General features: G+C 39.3%; 1 protein-coding gene across 16 annotated transcripts in view; it reads left to right on the top strand.

Moving 5' to 3' along the window:
- Hmbox1 (homeobox containing 1) overlaps nucleotides 1-24847 on the top strand; it is a 142248-nt gene that overhangs the window by 64369 nt on the left and 53032 nt on the right. For all 16 annotated transcript variants that reach the window (XR_015044668.1, XR_015044667.1, XM_085828717.1 and 13 more), the window contains exon 4: nucleotides 2582-2667. Coding sequence is in view for 14 of the 16 variants with exons in the window: in XM_085828717.1 (XP_085684843.1) it covers nucleotides 2582-2667 (86 nt within the window). In the remaining 2 variants the exon portion in view is untranslated. The remainder of the gene's footprint in view (nucleotides 1-2581; nucleotides 2668-24847) is intronic.

Here is a 24847-nt window from a genome sequence, read left to right as displayed (position 1 = left end):
ACACACTCGTGTGCAGTTTTGAACTTATTGTGGACGCTTTAAAGACTGCAGAAGAGTGTATTCTTTGAGGTGGGGAATAGGTTGCTGCTTTCTAAACACTGGAGACTTTCTGTCTTGCTGCAGTCCTTTAATAATGCCATACTGCAAGGCAGTGAGTGATTCACGAACTGGTTACATAGTTGAGTGTTTGTTATCTATTCTGTATGATTTAGTGTCTGTTCTAGGTGCATTTGATTTAAAATAAGTTGATTTAATTTTGATTTTAAATCATTAGTCAAGAAAATACTATTTGCTCATTTTTCCTACAAAAGTACATTTTTAAATTTAATCTGAACAATTATTCTCAAGTATAGTTTCATTTTCCAAGATCATTTGGTATGTTGAAATGCAATACTTTATATAAAAATTTTCAACTTAATTTTACAGTTACCTCAGGAAGCAAATGATTTAGTTTGTGAACAAAAACCAGCTGAAATAGATACTGCTAAAGTTGTCTCTTGCTCATAATTGGTACAGATACAGACATTTTCATAATGACGTAGTCAGTATGTAGATAGGAATCTAAATCAGTATGAAAAATTTAAAATATTCCATTAGGCAGCTCATTGTTAATTCTCTTTGAAACCTTTTGATTAGAATTTCCAACCAATCACTCGGGGTCTATTGTAGAGCTACATATTGGATACTCACTAGCCCATCTCTATTCTTTTCCCAAATTCCCCACAGCAGGAACATGCCCCTAAGGATTATATTGTGCCTGCTGCACAAGAATGAGAAACTACGTTCACATCTTTAGCACCCACATTAAAAAGTCAGGCAGTGGTGGTATGTGTGTTTAGCCCTGAGGGGATCCCTACAGCTCATTGGCCAGCAAACTGGTGAGCTCTGGGCGCAAAGACAAACACAAACATAAACACTACATGCACAGGTAAAAACTCACCACAGGAAACACGGCATCCCTCACCAGAGTGTATTACCCTTCCTAGTGAAGGGGCTGAAAGACCTGGTCTAAATTAAATCACAAGTTATTATTATATTTTGCTAGGATATACTTTTGTTTCTGCTCCAGTCTACAGCAAGACATGAACCCCTATTAAATTTGTGATTCATTCACAAAACAAGTTTTAGTGGCTTGTGATTCCTTTGTCTCAGATTAAGGGTGAGCAGGGTTTTACTGTGAATACCTAGTGGTTAACAGTTAGCCTTGCTCAGAGGTAAAATTGAGGGTATAATATAGATAATCTATACAAGAGGGAAACCAGGCATGCAGCACACAGCTGTAATCCCAGCACTCAGGAAGCTGAGACTACAGGAAATCCAAGGCCAGCATGGACTCATAGACTGTGTCGGAAAAATGAAAGAGTAAAAAATGGCTGTGGCTGTTGTGTGACAATATCTGACTTGGAGCTTGTACTCTAAGCACTTAGGAGGCAGCGATGGAAGGGTACCTTGCGTTTGAACCCCACATGGGCTCAATAGTTCCAGGCCAGCCTAGCCTACAAGAGTGAGTCCCCTCTCTCAAAAAATGAAAAAAGAATTCAATATGGAATTGTGATAACTGAATATCATTTGAGGGGTTATGTACAGTATTTGTAAAAATAAAAGGAAGGATGGTGTTTTGTTTGCAAAGGTCCATCAGAAAAAGATTATTCGTTCATGCTTTATGGAACAGGTGGCAGCTTGACTTGCTGAGGCCTTTAATCTGTTGACCATGTTTAGACAATTAGCAAAATCACAATTCCATGTCAGTTTTCATCTTGAACAAGAATCATGTTCTTTAAGGACTCTAATTTTTATTTAAGTATTTCTTATTTTGGTGAAAAAATGAGTCATGTGCTTTGTCATTCCTATGGATGTCTGGTCTCTGAAAATGTGCTATTTCAATAAGTAATAGGCTGAGAGTATATATTACTGAATACTATTCTTTTTAGTGTTAACTATTCTGTGTATTTATTATATGTAATAGAAAATTAATAAACACTTTTAATATGAAACTAATATTTTAAACCATTCCACATTCTTTTCATTTTTTCTTATACAGAAGAGAGGGAGAGGAAGCAGCTAATTATGATAAACATATTACCATGCTAATAACTTCACTCATGAGAATGGTATTGATTTTTGCCCCGGAAGCATTTCCAAGGTTTCCAGATGGGTGTCAGTTCTACAGTACCTTCCTTAACCTGCAGACCCACAGTCTCCGTACAGCTGATTTTTCACTGCCTTTGCTTTTCATTTTTCCAGGGCTTCTATGTTTTCATTCCCTATAATGAGGCCATACACACTGCACATTGAATTATTCACAGCATGCAGTTCCCGGTCCCCCCACATGAGACTTGTATCCACAGTGGCATTCACTGAGGTGTCTGTCTGATGGTGTGATGTTTCAGGACTGGAGTATTTGGTGTTTCTTGGTTTGTTGTAATTTCATATTATCACCCAAGTTTAGTCTGTTCCCCTTTGATTTTTGTGTCCTTCCTTTCTGTGTCCTCCCCACCTCTCTGCTTCACCTTTCTTTTAGCAAAGATGAGGATTTCTACCTTCAACATACATTGTTGGTCTTGTCTTCTGTTTTTGTTAGGAGGGACAGCAGTGTGATAAAAGAGGAAATCAAAGCCTTTCTTGCCAATCGGAGGATTTCCCAAGCAGTTGTTGCACAGGTAACAGGTAAGAGCCGCAGAGCCCTTTATTCTAGAATCCCCGTCTCTACTGTCTCTGCCGTCTGTGCAGATGTTGGACTATCGCTTATATTTCCATGCTGCAGCCCTGTCAGCTTGGCCTGGTGACAGAAGCCTGGGGTTTAAACCAGGGCCTCTGGGATCAGAGACATGTTCCAGTGAGCTTTTAAGAAACTTGTGTTAGTAAAATTTGTAACATTATTAATAATAATAATTTGTAATAATAATCCCGATTTTGTAATTGAAAGGGGAATGTCATTTCCTTTTGATTATGGCAGAGCCTATGACACGCCATCAGCTGCTGTCTGTTTGATATTTTTAAAAGCGTCACAGTTCTCTAAATTAAATCTAGGATTTTACCAATAAAAATGGCTCTTGAGGAAAAAGTAAGTTGGGAGGGGTTTTCCTTTTTAGTTTGTGGGGTTTGTCATCATTAGGGCTTTGGTTTTGTTGTTGTTTGTTGCTTTTATGTTTTTGTTTGGTTTGGTTTTTTCCCTTGGGACAGGGTTGCATGCAGTCCACGCTAGCCTCAAACTCACTCCATGGCTGATAACAACCTTGAGCTCCTGATCCTTTTGCAGCCACCTCCAAAGTGTTGGGATATGTGCACCGCCATCGCCTACTGAAAGTTGTCTTTTGAATGACCATTTCTGTGTGAAACCTTCCTCACACCCCTCCTGAGAAGATAAGAGTCACCAGTGTCTTCTCTTTGTTCTCTATACCCATCCATTCTCCACCCAGCCCAGACCTCACCTACATGTGGTGTGTATGTGTCCTTCTCTACCCAGATTGCATCTTAAAAACGGAGCCCCTGAGTGTGAGTGCAGGTGTGTCATCATCGTTGGGTTGGGGTGCTCTTCCTTAGTCCTTAAGCTCCTAGAGGAACCACGAGTTCTTTCCAGTCCATTTCCACTTGCTGTTTTGTTACCCAGTCTGATGACAGTTAGAGTAATTGTCACTGCCACCACCACTTTTAGCATGCGGCTGCAAACTTAAGCCTTTGGGTATTTCAACCCCCTGCCTCAGTTTTTGTACTTTTGTGGTTACATGCTGGTATCTGAGCCATAGTAGCTCTTCCAGCTCTGCACTTGATCTTAGCCAAAAGGCCGAGAAGCGATCTTCCAGTTCTGATGTTCCTTCAGTGGTCCAAACACTGGTACATACTGAAGTGAATGTTGAGGTTATGCCTGCTCATTAATTTGATAAAATTATAACTTGAAAGCTGAAAGTATTAAATTTTATCCCTATACCTAATGTCAGCCAACCCTTTATGATACATACATGTGTATATCTCTTACTAATAATTCATTTTTATAAATGATGTCTTTGTTGCTCATAAAAGACTTAAACATGTCCTTTAATGTAGAAGTCTTAATGTTAAGGAAAAGTGTGAATTTAATTATTTAAGTCTTTAGGTATTTGCCAGTAGGATGGATGAGATCAATTATTTATCTTCAATAAACTAAATTACAGTGTGTAACACGCTATGAGAGTAAATTGAGCAGGCTTTACTGAAACTCACAGTGTAGTAGATTATGCCATGATGGGATGTTGTCTTTGCATCTTTGCTTTAGTTTCTCAGACTACAATCAACATGTGTTCTGATTTGCAACATATAGAGGGACAGCCAGACAAATCTGTAACATGATAGAACAAAATTGCAAAGTTGATGTTGTTCAGAAGAGAATATTTCTGAGAGTTGAATATACTAAAATTTGAAACATCTTATACTTAAATTTTTTTATGTGTACATGCATATATATGTATGTTGGGGTGAAAGGGTTTTTTTTTTTTCTTCTTCCTATTGTGTGTTCCAGGGATTAAAACTCAGGTCCTAATCCTTGGCAGCAAACACCTTTGCCCACTGAGCCATCTTGTCAGCCCAGGAAGTTCTATAATGCATCCCCTATGCCTATTTCTTATTGCCAAATTTTATTATGTATGTTCACGGCTGAATTTAACTACTTTCAGTTTTGAGACTCCTGCCCATTTGCATACTTTATGCATTCCTCCTTAGCACACCTCATTCTATTAGGGTGCTACCTGGCATTAGCGTAGTGACTCACCATAGGTTTAATCCTCAGAGGGTCTGTCACTGCACACGTGGAAAACTTCACACCCACCTGCCTGGTAGAGCTGGCTGAGGCATAAAGGAGCTGATTGGGTTTAGCTCAAACTACACATCAACAGGCACACCAAAGGTCTGATTCTGGGATGTTTGCCTGTTCAACCATCACATACATTATTTTGTGTTTAAGAAAGTTCGAGGGTTTTTTGTTTGTTTGTTTGTTTGATTTTGTTTTACTCTACAAAGCAAGAGAGTGAGGAAAGTAAAAGCAGGCTAATTTATTTTTTAATCTATTGGCTAGCTCACTGAGTTGTTTTTCTCATGTATTATGAATTAGTCACATTTGTGCCCCACCCTGTCCAGCCAGGAACCTAGCAGAAACAGTCATTCTCATGTCTTGGAAGAACAATAAGTTAATGATTGGCCATTACCTAGACATCCTTTTCTGTCGTTCTACAGCAGATTCTTTGAAAATCATTTGAGTTTGACTCTAGTATGTGAGATCAACCATAAGATAAAAATCAGAACGGATGGCGCCCAACAACAGAAAATGCTAAATAAGAAAGTGTAGCAAGGTGCCAAATTACGACACATGTGCTGTTCCAGAATCAAATGCAGAGGCTGCTTTTTATAGATTTGGAGGGCTTCTATAATAAGATAAACAAGAAGTGCAGGGGTGGGGTCTGTATAAATAATATCCTGCTGATAGGAGAAATGACAGTGTAAACAGGATATAATAACAGTGCCTGCTGAATTTCCAGCATGTTATTTGTAGATTCCGTCACAGTTGCAGCTGCTCCCACCATGGGTAGATTTTTACCTCTCTGAGAGGTCGGCCAAGATGCCAGCTTTTCACTAACAATGATAGGGTGTTGAGCATAGCCTTGGCTTTAGTAATAAACATGTATTTTATATTTACTCTCAGCAAAATGTTTTCTTAGGCTGTTCAAGCATTCCTAAAACAAACAAACAAACAAACAAAATTATAATGATCTCTGGGAAAAAGTGGGGATACTCAGAAAAAAAATGAGTAAATAAATAGTCAAAGTTTGGTGATAGCTTATCATCCAAAGAGATATACTAATTAGTGTTGTGTCTTCTTAAAGAAATAAGAAAAAAGTGTTAGCATCAGAATTTAAAGAACTTTATTACAGTTGTGTTGAATCGCTAGGGTACAGTGAGAAGCCAGCAGACACTGAGATTCCGTTCTTTCTGACATCCAATCATTGTGTGACCACACCCTCATTTCAAATGTAGGACTGTGACCAAATGATTGTTCTCTTAGTCCATGTAACAAAATGCTATAAACTGAGTTGAGTAGTGTAGTATACAAACATATACATGTATTTCTCACAGTTCTAAGGCAGGTTCCATGTCTGGGAACCTCTTGCTTTTCTGGCTCGTTCACTACTTATTCTTTCTTGCCATGTCTTCACATGGTGGAAAGGGTGAAGGGTCTTCCAGGCCCCTTAGGGTGCTAATCCTCTTCATGAAGGTCTGCCCATGTGACAACCCCCATCCAAAGATCCCCACATGTGAGCATCGCCACCTTAAAGACAAAGATCTCAACAAAAGGCATAGACGTTCACATTATAGCAGCTCCATTTTTTTCTGCTTGTCCAGTTCTAGTCTACTTTTAAACTACAACTACATTTGACACTTGTATCTACTTGCTTCTAATCTTTTTACTTCCAACTGTATTCAATTCACTTCCCTTGTTACTTTTCTCTAAAATGGAGAATAATAATATATACGCATCAGTTGTTTTGCCAAAAAAAAAAAAAAAAAGCCAACCAGTATTGCTGTCTTTCTTAATCAGAGAACTTTAGACCTGGTGTTATAAACCAACTAAGATATCAGTTTAAAAGCTAAACTTTATTCTTTAGAACAGTGTTTGGTTCACAACAACATTGAAAAAAATTTGAGAAACTTCCAAAATACCTCCTGGTCCACCGTGCCTACCCAGTCTCCTATATTGTCACCGCCCACAGTGGCACATTTGTTGCAGTCAGTGACCCTATGCTGATATGTCATTAGGAACTAGCATCCCTAGCTAGCAGTAGGCCCCCTTTTGGTAGTGCACATGCTATAGGGTCAAACAGCACACACCCACAATTACAATGTGACCTCACAGCCCTCAGAAGTTTTCTGTGCTCTGCTTGTCAGCTCTTTGCTCTTCCCAGTTCTTGCGACCATGGATCTTTGCCAAAGTGTCTTAGCATTGGAGTCAGGTTGTGATAGCTTCCGGCTGGGTTCTTTTAGTTAGTAACTGCACTGAGGGATCCTCTGTGTTGCTTGCTCGATGCCTAGCTCAGGACTCCTCTTCTTTTACTGCTGAGTAACATCTCCTTGTCTACACTCTGTCAGTTCCCTACAAGTGGACGTGTTACCTTCAAACTTTGTGAACTACGAAGATAATTGTTACTAAAAAATAGAATTTATATCTAAATTAGAATAGCAGTGTAGGTAGAGCATATATCAGACTGGAATTGCCCTGTTATAATAGTCAGAAAGAATTCATTTGCTCATTTGACAAGGCTTTATGGGGATTTGGCTGGCTTTAAGTAGATATCCAGTTTGAAAGCTGTCTGCTATCTGTCCTCACAATAAGCAGGCTTGTAGCTGGGCAGTCTGACTGTAAGTAAATGTTTGGAGCTGTGTGTAGTTCCTCTTTTCAGAGGCTTCCCCCTCTCTGTCTACAGGCTCTCTGTACCAGTGTAATTAGTGTTTTGTGTAATGTATTTGGGACTTCTATTGGCTTACAGGTCCTGAGGACTGTGTTTTCTTCTGTCTTCTTCAAATTCTGGGCAGACGGTCCTTTAGAGCCAGCACATGAGGGTGCACTGTTTCTTTCTCCTCCCAGGATGGAACACACCTCTTCCATGTGATGCCCATATTTTCTCACTCTGGTACAAAGAGTTCCTGAGGAGGCTTGTTTTAAACTAGCTCTCTATAGTTACTATAATGTATGTGTGAAGCCCTCTGGGCTTCTATAATCTCACATGAAGTGCATAGAGTTGTAAGTTTCCATGTGAAAGTTAGGTTGGCTGCCAACCTTACAGTGAGAACCATGTTTCCTACTTGAATTTAAAGTAGAACCCACATTAAACCGATTTCACAGGCCCAGAAGGCTTGCCAGTGACAGCCAAGGACGACACACACACAGGTGTGCTGCCCAGGCCAGTCTCAGAAGTTTTCAGTTCTCTTTTCACCTAAGATTGAAAAGCCAGCATGTAAACAACCCCGTGCCAGGCATATTATTCTCTGCAGAGCATAGCCTGCTCTTCCTTACCATGGGGAACAGTAATATGACGTGGCGAGGTGAGAGCAGCATGGCTCAGCAGAGGCTGTGCTCCCCAAGCCTAATGACTTTGAGTTCCATCTGTGGAGCTCACTGGGCGGAAGGGGAGAGCTGGCTCCTCAAAGTTGTTCTCTGATTTCCACATGCATTCTATGGTATGTACCTTACATACGCATGAAGTGAGTAAACATGTCATTTTTTTCTTTAAAGGTAGGCCTGGTAGCATACCTGTAATCCCAGCACTAAGGAGGTAGAGGCCATTGTGTCAAGAATTCAAATTATCCTTGGTTAAACTCAAGATCAGCATTAACAGTGTGATGCTAGGCTATAAACAAATAATAAATGCATAAAGGGACAATATCTACTTACAGGGATGTTCTAGGAAGAAAGTCAGGAGACCTAAAGACAGTCACAGACAGATGTGTGGACAGTGTTCTGCTTTTGAACATGTTCACCTTAAAGTGCCTGTCTATCCAAAATAACATTGCTATAGACTTGTCGCTATTATTTATGAAAAATTCTTAGAAACCGCCATTTTTTTAATTCTGTATTTAAAAGACAGGGAGTTTGCTATGTCATCCTGACTGACCTAGTATTCACTGTGTAGCTCAGCGTGTCCGCAACCTCACTTCCTTCCTCAGCCTTCTAAATAATGTGACTTTATAGTGCTACTGTGGTATTTTGTAAAACAATTTTTAAATTTAGTGTTTTGAGTTTGAGTTCTTTTAAAATCTAAAATATGCTATTTTCTTAAAGGTATTTGATTTCTTTTCACAGGTTTTATTTTTCTTTTTTAACAGAAAGATTGCCTTTTGCACCTAATTTCTTCCACTACTTAGATCACTTTTGAAGGCTGTTACACCAGTTTGCCATGATTTTGTCCAGGAGATATCATGTCTTTGAAGTATTTGTGTATAATGTTAAGACTAATCTCTCTTAGATTTTGTTGATCTCTGTATTCAGGCTCTGGTTTGGCCTTGTCATTGGGCAAATGGCTGATGTGAGTTCTAGAGCCAGTTCTGCTCTAGAGTGCATACACACTCAAGGCCAAACCTCCTTTTAGAGAGTTTTTATTTTTAGCTGTAATTGATGTGACACTTACCAAGTGCTAGATGCTATGCTAACTGCTTTATATAATTGAGAAACAGGTGTGAAGTCCCACAGTTACAGATAAGAAAACCAAGGCAAGGACCTGGCCTCTCATTCACTGCAGTCAGAGTTCTTCTTAAGCATAGGCAGGTCAGTGCGGAGAGAGTGCATGTAGAGGGCCAAGGGTATAATTAGAGCTGTGCAGGGCCTGGGTGCAGAGTAAGTTTTGTGTAGTAATTACCTGCTTTCTAGAGCAAGGTTTCTCCGAGTAATTTATCCAGTTCCATATCCAGGAAAGGCTTGAACCACCATTTTGAATCTTGGCTCTGCTTAATTCTCACCAGCATTCATTGCCCATTTATGGAGCTAGGCTACTCAAGACTAAATATGTTAACCACATTTTTAATAGTCCTCAATATATAACATGAACTTGTAGAAGGAATAAATTTAAAAATATATTATTTCCACCTTTATCTTTAATTTTTTCAAACCTTATTTTTAATGATGGTTCTTAAATGCTTTAACCTTCCTTGTAGCCCACCACCCGTCAGAGATAGTGGGAAAGAAAGGATATGTAGGAAGTGGACCTGTTTAGAAACATTCTTTGGAGCAACTCCCATCTGTGTTGTCTGGAGATCGGTGGTTCGTTCAGTTCACAGGTTAGCAGGCCGCTTGATCCGCTCACAAACACTTCATGGAAATACCAGCAACCCAGTTTAGTAGAGTTGGGTTAGCAACAGCAGTGACAAGACCTACCAGAGAGAGCCAGGCTTTAGCCTTGGCATGAGTCAGCAGCAAGGACCCCGAGGGATGCCAGGGGAAGTTCTCTGCTGTGCCTCTCTCAGGGATTCGAAAATTGGTGAAGTTGTGAGACTCACAAGCACCTTACAGCTAGCTCTATAAGCAAGCCTTGGAGCTCAACTATGCAGTGTAAGGTGGACCAATACATGGGTGTTGTTTAGCAAAGAATCTTTCATCACGTGTCTTTTCACGTGATTGCTTTAGCAGAATATCCTCTCTCCTCTGTCTGCTTCAGTAAAGTGTTCCTTCACTAGTCTGCCTTAGTCTTTCACCTGTGTCCACTTCAGGAAAACACGCCTTCTCCTCCACGTGTTTATCCCAGCAAAATACCATCTAACATAATTGACTCTTAAGTTTCCACTTCACCCACCTCACCCTCCCTTTTTGATGGGGGCTTCACTAATACCAGGGCTGGATTTGAGCTCCTGTGCAAAGGCTCTAAGCATGTGTTCGCCCTCCTGCATTAAGTTAATTTTCTACAGTAGAGAATTATATTCCTGAGGGATGGATTTCAGAGGAGGGTACGTATTAAAGCTCTTGTCCTTCTGTCACTTTTTTCTGTTGTCTTTCCCAGAACAGATAAATACTAGTTTCTTTAGAGATATTTTATACATTTATAAGCAAATAAATATATGTGTAAATCTTTTCTCTTTTTGTGCCAATTGTGTGTGTATATATATATATATATATACATACACACATACACACACATATACATACATACACACACGTACATACATACACACATGTACATACATATATAGTGTTAGCTGTCTTGCTTTTAATTTGGAAATTATCCTGTATTAGTATGTAAGGAATATGATAACATTTATTAAGCAAAAGCTGTGGTTTACCATCTTCTAGATAGCTTAATTTCAACCGGCTATTAATATTTACTACTTTGATGATCTTGCCTACCTTTTCAGTACAGTAAAAGTTAACTAAACACTTATTTGATACATTGACTACAATGTCCATGTATCATAAAGATAAGGTTTCTACTTAGACACACACACACACACACACACACACACACACAGAGGAGTAAATCATCTGATCCTTGATGCATGCTAGACAAGTGCTGTTCCAGAGTTATGGCAGTTCCAGTCTATAATTGATTTACTTTATTCTTTAAATTACAGCTCTTTTATTAGTAACATTTTCTTTTTTAAGTCCTCTAGTTTTAACCATGTAATTTATCCTACAGAAATGCTTTCTTATATCTTGAAGGATGATGGTATAATAATGTTTATTGTATGTGACATGGTAGCATAAAGCTGTGCATAGCCTGTGTCCATCAGATGGAAGCTGTTAGGTAAATTATGACTCATATGCATTATGTGTTACTGTCAGTCCAGAAACGAATAAGGCAATCTGTTGTAAGCAGAGTGAGTAAGAGAGTTAGCTGGAGGGTATGGATACAAAATGACTTAATTCTTTTTCTTTTTTAATTTATATGACATGCATGAGTTCTGTGTTTTAGAAAATAAAGCCCAGACCCAATTTTAAAAATATACACACCATTACAAGTTTAAAAGAGTATGTCGTAGCAAGAGTCAGTCTAAATCACAGCTTGTTTATGTACTGCCTGGTACCAGAATCACTGTGATGGTTTGCATATGTGCGGCCCAGGAAGTGGCACTATTAGAAGGTGTGGCCCTGTTTGAGTAGGTGTGTCACTGTGGGTGTGGGCTTTAAGACCCTCATCCTAGCTGCCTGGAAGTTAGTATTCTGCTAGCAGCCTTCAGATGAAGCTGCAGAACTCTCAGCTCCTCTCGCACCATGCCTGCCTGGATACTGCCATGCTCCCACCTTGATGATGATGGACTGAACCTCTGAACCTGTAAGCCAGCCCCAATTAAATGTTGTTGTCCTTTATGATTCTTGCCTTGGTTATTGTGACTGCTCATAACAGTAAGACGCTAACTAAGACAATCGCAGTAAGATTTGTGGGGTTTGGGGCAGTTGATACTGGCTTGGGCAGATGCTCTGTTGCTGGTTTCTTGTGTATTGTTGTAGACTGGTACAGAATGTTACCTTTGTTGACTTTCATTTATTGAGTGAATTCTATTCTCCCAACTTAAATCCCACTTAGTTATGGTATAATTTTTTTTAATATGTGGTTGGATTCAGTTTTCTGGTAATTTATTGAGGATTTTTACATATGCATTCATATGGGATACCAAGCCATGGTCCTCTTTGCTCTCTGGTCTGGTTGTGGGCAGCATTGCTTTCATGGCTTGAGTTGGGAATAGTTGGTAATTTAGGGGTTTTTTCCCCCTAGAATTTTGTTCACTTCACCTTGATTACAGATTTGGTTGACATAGCACTGTTCACAAAATTTCCTCATGGCCCTTTTTCTGTCTGCAGAGACAAGCCCAAGCCTCACCAATGAGTTCTTTCCTTTTGGCTCGTGTGTCTAGCTGCACCTAGGGGTCCTTGCACCTGCAAGCTTCTGTCAAAGCACTGCCTTGGCCTCTCCGTTGTGAAAGTTTATGATATGTTTTTTTTTCTTACATCTCAAAGTTATTTTATAATTTCTTCCTCTGCTCATTGGCTAGAAAAGTATTGTTTAATTTCTCTGGGTTGTTGGGTTTCCCAGGGTTTTTTCCCTGCTCTTTTCTTTTTCTCATTTAACTCAGGAGCTTCTACATTTTAGGCATGCACTCCACCACTGCTGCCTCCAGATGCCACTGATCCCATAGCAACTGGAGAAATAATCTGTTTATTCCTTCTGGAAATAGTGTCACCTTTTCTGGAGAGTGCTCCATGTACACTTCTCTGTAGTTTGAGGACTGAGGGACATGTCATTCTCTAGTGGAGTAAATGTCACCTTGGTAAGCATGAGAGTGACACGTTTTCTGCATGTGCTGGGTAGAATGTTTGCTCGGCTTTGCTTCCTGTGCATGTGTTGTTTCCTTATTGCTCTCTAACTATTTTATTTCTGGACAGTGGGGTACCTACAAGTGGGGTGCCGTTAGTCTTATGAGTTTCTCCCTTCAATTCTCATTAGGTTTTTGTTGCATGGAGTTTCCCCTCCCATAATTCCTCCCATTCCCCTGGACCTTCCCTTTCCCCCAAATCCACCCCCACACCCATCTCTCCCTAGAAAAGAGCAAGCCTCTGAGGGACATCAGCTGAACACAGCACAACAAGATATAGTAAGACCAGGCACAAACCTAGGTGGCAAGGCAACCTAGTAGGAGAAAAAGGCTTCTAAGATCAGGCAAAATAGTCAGAGCTATCCCCCACTCTCATTGTCAGGAGTTCCCCCTCTAAAACACCAAGCCAACCACCATAACCTAGATGGAGAAGACTTCATGTAGACCCATGCTGGTTCCACAATTGCCAATTCTGTCTCTATGAGCCCTGCTTAATTCATTCTGTTGGGTTATCCTCTCCTGTGCTCTTGACCCCTCTGGCTCTCACTGTGACTTCCCTTAAGCTCTAAGAGGAGTGACCTAATGGAGACCTCTAACCTGGGCTGTCTCTTCACCTAATATCTAGCTGTGAATCTTTGTGGACCGCCCTTCAGCTGATGATGAGTGGACTTGGCACCAGTCTATGAATATAGCAGACCATCATTAGGGATCATTTCATAGACAACCCCACACCCCCACTGCAAATGGTTCTACTCAGGTCTCTGGGTTATCCAACTTTTGGTTGCTGGTTATCCAGGCAATGTCAGGCTTGGGCTCCCTCTTGTGGCATGGGCCTCAAATTAGACCAATCATTGGTTAGACACTCCTACATGTTCTGCTCCATCACTGCCCTAGCACATTTTGTGAGCAGGACAGATTGTAGGTTGAAGATTTTGTGGCTAGGTTGGTATCCTAGTCCCACCACTGGAAGTCTTGCCTGTTTATAAACAATGTTCAGGCTCTATATCCTCCATTAGTAGGAGTCCTTGTCAGGGACTACCTTGTAGATTACAGAGGGTTTCAATTGCACTAGGTTTCCACGTCACCCTGCAAATGCCTTCCTTTTCCAGTTTTCTCTCCCATGCTCTCTTCCTCTACCCTCACACTTGATCCTTCCTATTTTCATTCTGGCTTGCCCCTAGTCCACCTGCAAAATCTATTCTATTTCCTCTTCTCAGGAGATCCATGTTTACCCCCTTGAGCCTTCCCTGTTACTTAGCCTCTTTGGGTCTGTAGATTGTAGCATGATTATCCATTACTTACCAGCTAATATCCTCTTATAAATAAGCACAAACCATGTTTGTCTTTCTGAATCTGTTACCTCACTCAGGATAATTTCTTCTACTTCCATCCATTTGCCTGTAAATTTCATGTTGTCATTTCTTTTTAACTGATGAGTAATGTTTTTACATTTTCTTTATTAGTTCTTCAGTTTGGGAACATCTATGCTGTTTCTAATTTTTGGCTATTATGAATAAACCCACTGTGAACATAGTTGAGCAAGTGTCCTTGTGGTATGATGGAGCATCCTTTGGGTAACTGCCCCAAAGTGGCATAGCTGGATCTTGAAATAGATTGATTCTCATTTTCTCGAGGAACTGGCACACTGATTTCCATAGTGGCTTACAAATTTGCACGTCACCAGCAATAGAGGAGTGTTCCCCTTGCTCCACATCCTCACCAGCATGAACTGTCACTTGTGTTATTGATCTTAGCCATTCTAACAAGTATAAGATGGGATCTCAAAGTAGTTTTGATTTGCATTTTCCTGATGGCTAAGGATGTTGAACATTTCTTTTAAGCAGTTTCAGCCATTCACAATTCCTTTATTGAGAATTCTTTGTTAAGTCCTGTACCCTATTTTTTAATTGGATTGTTTTGTTAGTTGATGTCTAGTTCCTAGAGTTCTTTTTGGCTAGTTTTGTTTTGTTCTTCAGACAGGGTTTTTCTGTGTAGCCCTGACTATCCTGGAACTCATTATGTATTTGAAGCCAGGTCAGGCTGGCTTTAAACTCACTGTTTGTGCCTCCACAGTGCTAGGATCAAAAATATGTACCACCACAGCCAGCTGAGTTATTTATAATTTTGGATATTAGCCTTCTATCAGATGTGGAGTTGGTGAAAATCTTTTCCCTTTTTTCCTTTTTGTAGGCTGCCATTTTGTCCTATTGATGGTGTCCTTTGTCTTACACAAGCTTTTCAGTTTCATGAGGTCCCATTTATTAATTGTTGATCTTCATGCCTGTCTTAATGGTGTTCTGTTTAAGAAGTTGTCTCCTGTGCCAGTGTGTTCAAAACTATTATTTCCCACTTTTCTCTTATATTGGCTCAGTGTGTCTAGTGTTATGTTGAGGTCTTTGATCCACTTGGACTTGAATTTTGAGCAGCGTGATAAATATGGTTCTATTTGTATTCTTATACAGTCAACATCCAGCTATACCAGCACTGTTTGTTGAAGATGTTTTCTTTTTTCCATTTTGTATTTCTGGCTTTTTTTTTTTTTAATCAAAAATCTGGTGTCCATAGGTATGTAGGTTTATTACTGGGTCTTCTATTCAATTCCATTGGTCAATGTGTCTGTTTTTATGCCAATACCATTTCTTTTTTATTACTATACCTCTGTAATAACGGCTTGAAATGAATATAACCAGAAGTTCTTTTATTGTTCAGGATTGTTTTAATCCTTGGCTTTTTGTTTTTCCTTATGAAGATGAGAATTGTCCTTTCAAAGTCTATAAAGAAGTGTGATGAAATTTAGATGATTATGTTTAATCTGTTGATTGCTTTTAGTAGGATGTCCATTTTTACTATGTTAATTCTACTCATCTATGAGCATGGGAGATTTTTCCATCTTCTGATATCTTCCTCAATTTCTTTCTTCAGAGGCTTGTAAGTTTTTATCATTCAAGTCTTTCACTTGATTGATTAGGAGTTACCCCAAGGTATTTTATATTACTTGTAGCTATTGTGAAGGGTGTTGTTTCCTTGATTTCTTTCTCAGTCCATTTGTATATAGGAAGGCTCCTGATTTGTTTGCTTGTTTATTTAATCTGAAACCGCTTTACTAAAGGTGTTTATCAGCTGTAGGAGTTCCCTGGTAGAATTATTTGGGTCTTTTATTACATACTATCATATCATCTGCAAATAACAATACCTTGATTTCTTTCTTTCTGATTTATATTCTTTGACCCCCTCTGATTGTTTTATTGCTCTCACTGGAACTTCAAGTATTATATTGAATAAATATGGAGAGAGTAGACAGACTTGTCCCTATTTTAGTTGAATTTCTTTTAGTTTCTCTCCATTTCATTTGATATTGTCTATGGGCTTGCTGTAATTCCCTTTTTATATGTACCTTGTATTCCTTATCTCTCCAAGACTTTTATCCTGAATGGGTATTGGATTTTGTCAAAGGTTTTTTTCAACATCTACTGAGATGGTCATGTGGTTTTGGTTTCTTTCTTTCTTTCTTTCTTTCTTTCTTTCTTTCTTTCTTTCTTTCTTTCTTTCTTCCTTCCTTCCTTCCTTCCTTCCTTCCTTCCTTCCTTTCTTTCTTTCAGTTTGTTTCTATAGTAAGTTACAATGACTGATTTTTCTTATATTGAACTATCTCTGATTCTCTGGGATGAAGTCTGATTGGTCATGTAGATAATCTTTTTGATGTATTCTTAGGTTCAGTTTGAGAGTATGTAACTGAGTTCTTTTTTTTGTTGTTGGTGGTGTTGTTTGCATCTGTGTTCATAAGGGAAATCGGTCTGTAATTCTCTTTCTTAGTTGAATGTTTATGTGGTTTGGGTATCAGGGTCACTATGGCCTCATACAATGAGTTTGTCGTTGTTCCTTCCATTTCTATTGTGAAATAATTTAAGGAGTATTGTCCCTATTTTGAAAGTCTGTAGAATTCTGTGCCAAAACTGTCCTGCACTGAACTTTTTTTTTTTATTGGGAGACTTGTAATTGCTGCTTCTATTTCCTTAGGGGTTATAGGTCTTTTAAGTTGTTTATATGACCTTAACTTTGGCAAGTGGTATCAAAAGAATTATCCATTTCCTTTAGATTTTTTTAATTTTGTAGAGTATAGGTTTTTAAAGCATGACTTTGTAATTCCTTGGATTTCTTTGGTGTCTGTTGATATGTTCTACTTTTTGTTTCTGATTTTGTTAATTTGGATATTCTCTTCATGTATTTTAATTAGATGGATACTGAAAAGTTTGTCTATCTTGTTGATTTTTCACAAAACAAAACAAAAACCAACTCATTGACTCTTTGTATTGTTCTCTGTTTCTATGTATTGATTTCAAGCCCTCGTTTGATGATTTCCTTCTGCGTACTCCTCTTGTGTTTGCTTGTTTGTTTGTTTTTGTTGTAGAACTGTCAGGTGTGCTGTTAGATTGTTAATATGAGATTTCTCTAATTTCTTTAAGAAGGCACTTTGTGCTATGAACTTAACCTCTTAGCGCCACTTTCATTGTGTCCCATAAGTTTGAGTATTTTCTGTATTAATTTTCATTGAATTCTAGGAAGTCTTCAATTTGTTTTTTATTTTTTTATTTCAATCTTGACTCAGTTTTCATTTGTAAGGGTCCAAAAATCACTGAAGCAAGACCCCAGACTCAAGATAGTATGCAAAAATTCTGCAGAAACATCTAGCATGCAAGAGTCACCATTGTTCAGAATGGCAACCCAGATAGAGACATTCGAGTCCTTTTATAACAGGACTGCTTAATTGCTTCTGAGATAACAGCAGACTTCTAAAACTTAGGGCACATTCCAAGGGGTTACAGAAACTATTAATCGGAGGTCATAAAGAAGACATAAACCACAGAACCCCAGGTGCAAAAACAGGAGATAAGATATTGACTGGGTTTATTTAAACAAGACTTCAAAGATGGCTTAGTTTTAGTCTTAAACTTTCCATGACCCTGCAAGTTAGTAACAAATGGTGAAAGTTAAGATAATTGTTTCTAGTATATGCAAGTAGACATTCTCTGTTACAACAGAGAATAAGAAATTCTCTTATTCAGTTTATGACTAAATTTATGTGCAGATTCACAGTGAGCTTTTTACCATGTGAACATCTGCTCTGAGAGTCCTATAAGAACTGAGAACAAAAGGCAGAGATAAGTTCCCCCTCTCCTTTTCTCCCTGACACCAACTTAGAGCCCCCAAATTCCTGTAGGCTGCTTTCTCTAACTTCCCCACTGTTTCACTTTGAGGTGCCAAGGAGAGGCTGCACTTTCCAGCCTTAAAGTGACTTAGTCAGATGGATTAGCTGAGAGAGCAAGTACCTTACTTTGCAAGTGGCTTGTGGCCTAATTTCTGGGTGGAGATAAATGGAATATGAAAAACGAACTTCTCACATTCAGTAGAGAGTTGTTCAGTTTCCATGAGTTTGTAAGCTTTCTGTGGTTTCTGTTATTGTTGTTGTTGTTGTTGAAATAGTCTCATATGTGCAGGGGGTATTTCGGGATTTCTGTATTGTTGAGGCTTGCTTTGTGGCCCAGTATATGGTCACTTTTGGAGAATGTTCTGTGAGGTACAGAGATAAATGTATATTAATTTGTATTTGGGTGAAATGTTCTGTAGATATCTGATAGGTCCATTTGGTTTATAATGTCTGTTAGCTCCAGTATTTCTCTGTTTAGTTTTTATCTAGATGGCTTGTCTGTTGATGAGATAGACAGAGTGTTGAAGTCTTCCACTATCAGTTTAGGAGGGTCATTGTGTGATTTAGGACTTAGTAATGTTTCTTTTACATTTGAGGATGCCCTTGCATTTGGGGTGTAGATGTTAAGAACTGAAACATCTTCATGGATTTTTCCTTTGGTAAGTATGAAGTATTTTTCCCTGTCTCTTTTGACTGGTTTGAAATCTCTATTTTGTTAAATATTAGAATGGCAAAACCAGCTTGCCTTGTAGGTCCATTTGCTTGGAAAGTCTTTTTCCAACCCTTTACTCTGAGGTAATGTCATCATTGAAGTTAAGGTGTATTTCTTGTATGCAGTAGAAGGATGGGTTCTTTTTCCTTATCCGTTTTTGCTATTCTGTGTGTGTGTGTGTGTGTGTGTGTGTGTGTGTTTTAATTTGGAGAATTGAGTCCATTGATATTGAAAATATAAATATCTAGTAATTATTAACACACTGGTTTTGGTCATGTGAGATTATTTCCTGTGTTTTCGTGGGTGTAGTTAACCTCCTTGGGTTAGAGTTTTCCTTCTAATACATTCTGTAGGTCTGACTTTGTAAATAGATATTGTTTAAATTTCATTTTATTATGGAATATATTGTTTTCTCCATCTATGGTAATAAAAAGTTTTGCTAGGTCTAGGCTGCATCTGTGGTCTCTAAGAGTCTGCAGTACATCTGTCTAGGCCCTGCTGACTTTTGGAGTCTCCATGGAGAGACTGGTTGTAATTCTAATAGGTCTGCTTTTATATATTACTTGTTCCTTTTTCCTTTCAGCTTTTAGTATTTTTTCTTTGTTCAGTATGATTAGTGTTTTGATTATTATATGGCGAGGGGACTTTCTTTTCAAGTCCAGTCTATTTTGTGTTCTGTATGCTTCTTGTATCTTTATATGCATTTCCTGCCTTAGGTTAAAATTTTTTTCTACTATGATTTTGTTAAAAATATTTTCTGGGCCTTTGAGCTGGAATTCTTCTCCTTCCTCTATTTCTATTTTTCTTAGATTTGGTCTTTTCATAGTGTCCCAGATTTCCTGAATGTTTTGTGTCGGGAATTTTTCAGACTTAACATTTTTATTGTCCAGTATATGTATTTCATCTATCATATCTTCAGTGCCTAAGATTTGGGCCTCCACTTCTTTTGCTTCTGTAGTTCCTGTTCACTTACTAGATTTTTCATTGCCAGAATTCCCTCAATTTGTGTTTTCTTTATTCTGTGTCCGTTTTCAGGAACTGTTTTGTTTTCTTCAAGTGTTCTCCCCACCCTACTTGGCCTTCTTCCTCCAATTTTTTTTGTTTGTCTTTTCCTGGATTTTTTAAGGAGTTTATTCGTTTCCTCTTTGAGGACTTCTATCTTCCTCATAACCTTAGTTTTAAAGTCCTCTTCTTGTGCTTCAGCTGTGTTGGGATACTCAGAGCTTACTACATAGGCTCCCTGGGCTATGGTGGGGAGGTACTTACTGCCGTGGCTGTTGCGGATTGTGTAATGAACACTGGCCTCTAGGCATTGGGTTTGAGGAGGAGATTATAGATCCAGGTGCTGGTTTCTGAGATTGTCTTTGTTGGATGGTATTTTGTTCCTTGGTTTGTTTTCTTCTGGTCTTGTGGCCAGTGTGGCCTGTGGTTGAGCAGGTGTCTCTGCCCAAGTTGGGGGCTGGGACACCAGGATGAAAAGAAGTGAGGGTTGGGAATATATATGGGTGGACCCACGGGAGGGCAGCTTACCTGGGGTTCTGGTGGCCAGTGTGACTTCTGGGTGAGGAGGCCTTGAATATATAGGTTTTTTTGTTTGTTTGTTTGTTTGTTTGTTTGTTTTAATCTGTTCCGTCAGCTTCTGTCTTCTTTTGTAGTGTTTAATTCATTAAGATTTAATGTGATTAGGGTAAGCATGATTTATATTTACTACGTTCTCTGTCTATCTTGTGCCTTTTTAGGTTTTTTGTTTTTGTTTTTTTGAGACAGGGTTTCTCTGTGTAGCCCTGGCTGTCCTGGAACTCACTCTGTAGACCAGGCTGGCCTTGAACTCAGAAATTCACCTGCCTCTGCCTCCCAAGTACTGGGACTAAAGGCGTGCGCCAGCACACCCAACCCACCTTTTTAGTTTTTATTGCTTCCTCCTTTGGTTAAGTGGCTACTTTCTAGTGTACGAATTTAAATCCTTGTTATTTGTTATTATAGTTTGAGTTGTTCTTTTGACAGTTGCACCAAGGATTACTCTTAACATGTTAGTGTATAATAATTTATCCCAGATTAATATCAACTTAATTTCAAAACAACTTTGCTCTTACATATAGCTTCATTTTTTCATGTTTTGTGATATTGTTGTTATACACATTGCATACTAATTTTATACATGTGTTCATTAACATACAATATGTAATTATATGTTACACTTGCCTTTTCAACAGAATAGTACCAGGTACTTAGGGACTAAAAACGTACCATTGTCTTTTCTATTTACGTATGTGGCTTCTTTCTTCTTTCTGTGTTCGTCTGCTGTCACTTGCTCCACCACAGCAGCAGCAGGAGGGCATGACAGCAAAGCTGCTCAGCTCCCAGAACCAGGAAGCAGGGAGACCAGAGGGGATGTAGACCTTCCAGTGTGCCCCAGTCTTCCAAGCAGGCCTGACCTCTCAGAAGCCATCAGTTATGGCTGTTTTGAGATGCACCCCATAAAACCCCTCCTTTTCTGTCTTCAGTGTATTCAAGCTCCTGTCCTCTGTGCTTTCATTATATATACCCTAGGAAGTCCTTATTTCAGAGACTCCCCGTGGCACGGCCTTGCATTCCTCAGGCAGTGTCCTAAGTATCCTTCCCATGGCTTCTCAGAGGAACCTACTCTCAGCCCTAGCGAGCACACCTTGTACATAATCCTTCTTTTCCCTCTTTTACTTTTACTTCTTAGCTTTGATTTTAAAGCATTTTTATTACAGTTTTGCTTATTTTGCATGCATGGGTGGAGGCACATGTATGCTGTAGCTTATGGGTGGAGATCAGAAGGCAACTTGTGGGAATTGGTCTCTCCTTCCACCATAGCTATTGAACTTGGGCTGTCCGACTTGGTGGCACCTCTATGTGCTGAGACATTGCTTTATGGTGCTCGTAGGTGTGAAATTTTGAGTTAACATACATGACGATCACTAGGCACCTTAAAAATGTTAAGATTTTTCATCAAAATTCCTGTGATTTTAGCCATTATTTTCTCAAAATCTTCTTTATTTACTGTGGTGTGTCCTAAGAGTCTCGCCTGTATTTAGCATGTGTGGTGGTATCCCATGTGTTTATGAAGCTTTGCTTTGTAGTACTCCTTCTTGTCTTCTGTTCCCATAAGTCATCTCAGCTGACGGTTGCAATGCGGTGATGAATGCTTCTGTGACTTCTTACTTGCCATGGAACCCTACCAGCAAACTTTTCGTTTCATTTATACTTTTGTACTCCAAAATTTCTGTCTAGTTCTTCCATATAATTGTCTCTGTTGATAGTTTTTATAGGATAAGCCATTTTTCTCATCCTTTTCTGTAGTTTTTTAGACTGTTCCTATGTCGAGTAAGTCTGTTATCCCAGTGTCCGTAAGGACACGTCTTCCTGTGGTTGTATTGTGTTTGTTATGGTGTGTTGTTTGGCTGTTTGATCGATTGCAGGCAGTGTCTCACTCTGTAGCCTCAGCTGGCTTTGAACACTTGCTGCTCCTTCTCCCTCAGCCTCCTGAGGATTCGGGCCTGAGTCACCATGACTAGCTTCCAGGTCAATTTTTATTGATTCTTCTTTTTAAAGACATATTTACCAATAGTGTGTGTGTGTATGGGGGGGTGGTGATATGGACCCTCATGGCGGCCTGTTGTTGGATCCTTGGAACTGGAGCTCCAGATGATCGAGAGCTGCTGTGTAGGTGCTGCATGGTGAGCCCTTGATAGTTTGCACAGCCTTGAAAAGGGTGACTTTGAGCATGCTTGTCAGTGCCTTTATAGAAGTTGTCTTGCTTTCCTTTCACAGAGGCATGCCATCGGTAGAGATTTTTTTTTTTTTTTTTTTGGTAGAGGTTCTTGCTGTACCCTTCCCACTCACTTTACTGCAGCTGCACAGATCCTGAAGGAACAGTGACCCCAATTTATCTCTGTAATGTATTGTCCTCCAAATATGAAAGGGATAAGGCCTGGCTAAGCCAGCACCAGTCAACTTGTACTAGTAAGAAGAACTCCATGTGAGATAGTGCCAACAAGAATTAAGCTGAAAATGCGAAAATTATGTATAGACTGGAATCAGAACCAAGAAAGGGCAGGAAGAGAACTATATTTTGAGTCATACCATGATCACACACATACACATCTTTCAAAACTCATTGTATACATAGGAGAATATACCTTTGTAGAATATACCTCAGTTTACAACAAATATACAGGGCTTCAAAGTCAGAAAATTGGGGAATGAGAAAATCTTGAATCCATTTAAACCTAGCCCTGAGAAAGTTATGGTGGAACTCTGGGTCAGGACCAAATGAAAGTGCTGACTAAAGATCAGAAGTTAATGTGAAGATTACAGTAAAGATAGAGGTCCCAGAGCCAGTGTGTGTGGCTTTGTCATCTGTTGCTGCATAAAATTTTATCCCAGAATTTATTAGCATCTTGAAACATAAGCCTCTAGTATTCCAGACAATATACATCAGAAATGCAGAAGCAGCTTAGCCAGGTTAGTTAAGCTTTAGCTTAAAAGCTGAATCTAACTCCCTCTTCCAACCTCCATGGACATCAGGCACACACACATGTGGACTTACATCATTCATACACACAACAGAAAATTTAAGTCTTTAAAAAGAATAGTCAATAAAAAGTCACCGTGAAGCTGGTCCGATGACTCAGCTCTAACCCCAGCACTCAGGAGGCTGAGGAAGAAGAAGCAGCAAGCGTTCAAAGCCTGCTCAGGCTACAGAGTGAGACACTGCCTGCCATCGAGCAAACAGCACAAGACAGAGCTAGAGGTCTCCTGAGGTTGCTGTCCCCTGGGTTAAGTAAGGAATTGGATGCACAATGTGCACGGTGGAGAAAGTCAGTCCCTTACTATGTGTATGCTCTTTAAAAGTTTATGTGTTACGTGTATTGGAAAGGGCTTATGCATCCATACCAAACAAACAAGAATGATTCTAAGGTAATAAATAAGAAAGTGGTGGAAAAAAAGTGTTTTCTTATGTGTGTTCAACATACTTGAATTTTTATAGAGAATATATAATTAGAATATAATTATAATGTGGCACTCAAAAGCACTAAAATAGGAAGCTTAAGTGTGGGAGACAAGCTTGAGGCACATAGTGACTTCCAGGCCAGCCAGGGCTATCTAGTGAGACTCTGGCTCAAATATAACAAAACATTTCTAAACATAGCTCTGATTGAGGTGGAAAATTGCTGAAGGATGTGCAATGCTCTTAACTTAAGAGGAACATTCATAAGGATTTTGTATTTGTGGTTCTGAGATGGCCTGTTCGGGTCACCAGAGTCGTTACAGTTGCTCAGGTAAAAGAGCTGATTCCAGAACAGAGGAGAGATGACAAGAAGAAAGAGCTTTGGTAAAACTGCGAGCCTTAGGGGAGGGAGTGGGTGAGAGGTTAAGCTGAGCCAACTCCTATAGGAAGATGAGGAGATGAGGGAGGAGGGTAATGGATTAGGCTTACTGTGTTGGCCTACGAGAAATTATCCATCAATGTAATCCAGTATATAAACAAACTCAAAGACAAAAACCACATGATCATCTCGTTAGATGCAGAAAAAGCATTTGACAAAATCCAACACCCATTCATGATAAAAGTCTTGGAAAGATCAGGAATTCAAGGCCCATACCTAAACATGATAAAAGCAATATACAGCAAACCAGTAGCCAACATCAAAGTAAATGGTGAGAAGCTTGAAGCAATCCCTCTAAAATCAGGGACTAGACAAGGCTGTCCACTTTCTCCATATCTATTCAACATAGTACTTGAAGTCCTAGCCAGAGCAATTCGACAAGAAAAGGAGATCAAAGGGATACAAATTGGAAAAGATGAAGTCAAAATATCACTTTTTGCAGATGAAATTCTCATTAAAGCTGCCTAGCCAGTGGTTTCCAAGAACAGGCTGTGCCCTGAGAGTCTCTTGCATTTACATGACATTTTAAATCATTGTTGATAATTACAATGATCAAAGAAAGAGGCTTAAATATGGAGTCCCAGTGGCCACGAATGAGTAGAAAGCTAACATAGCACCTGGAGCCAAAACGAGGATGCTCTGGAGGAGCTGTGACCCTCATTCCAAGGTAAAGAGCCAGTAGGCTGTGGCAGG

This window comes from Mus caroli, unplaced genomic scaffold (genome assembly GCF_978045245.1).
Source record: "Mus caroli unplaced genomic scaffold, Mus_caroli_1 scaffold_12, whole genome shotgun sequence".
Taxonomy (NCBI): Eukaryota; Metazoa; Chordata; class Mammalia; order Rodentia; family Muridae; genus Mus; species Mus caroli.
Note: the sequence above shows the minus strand (reverse complement) of the source record. Positions and strands in the feature narration are given on the sequence as shown.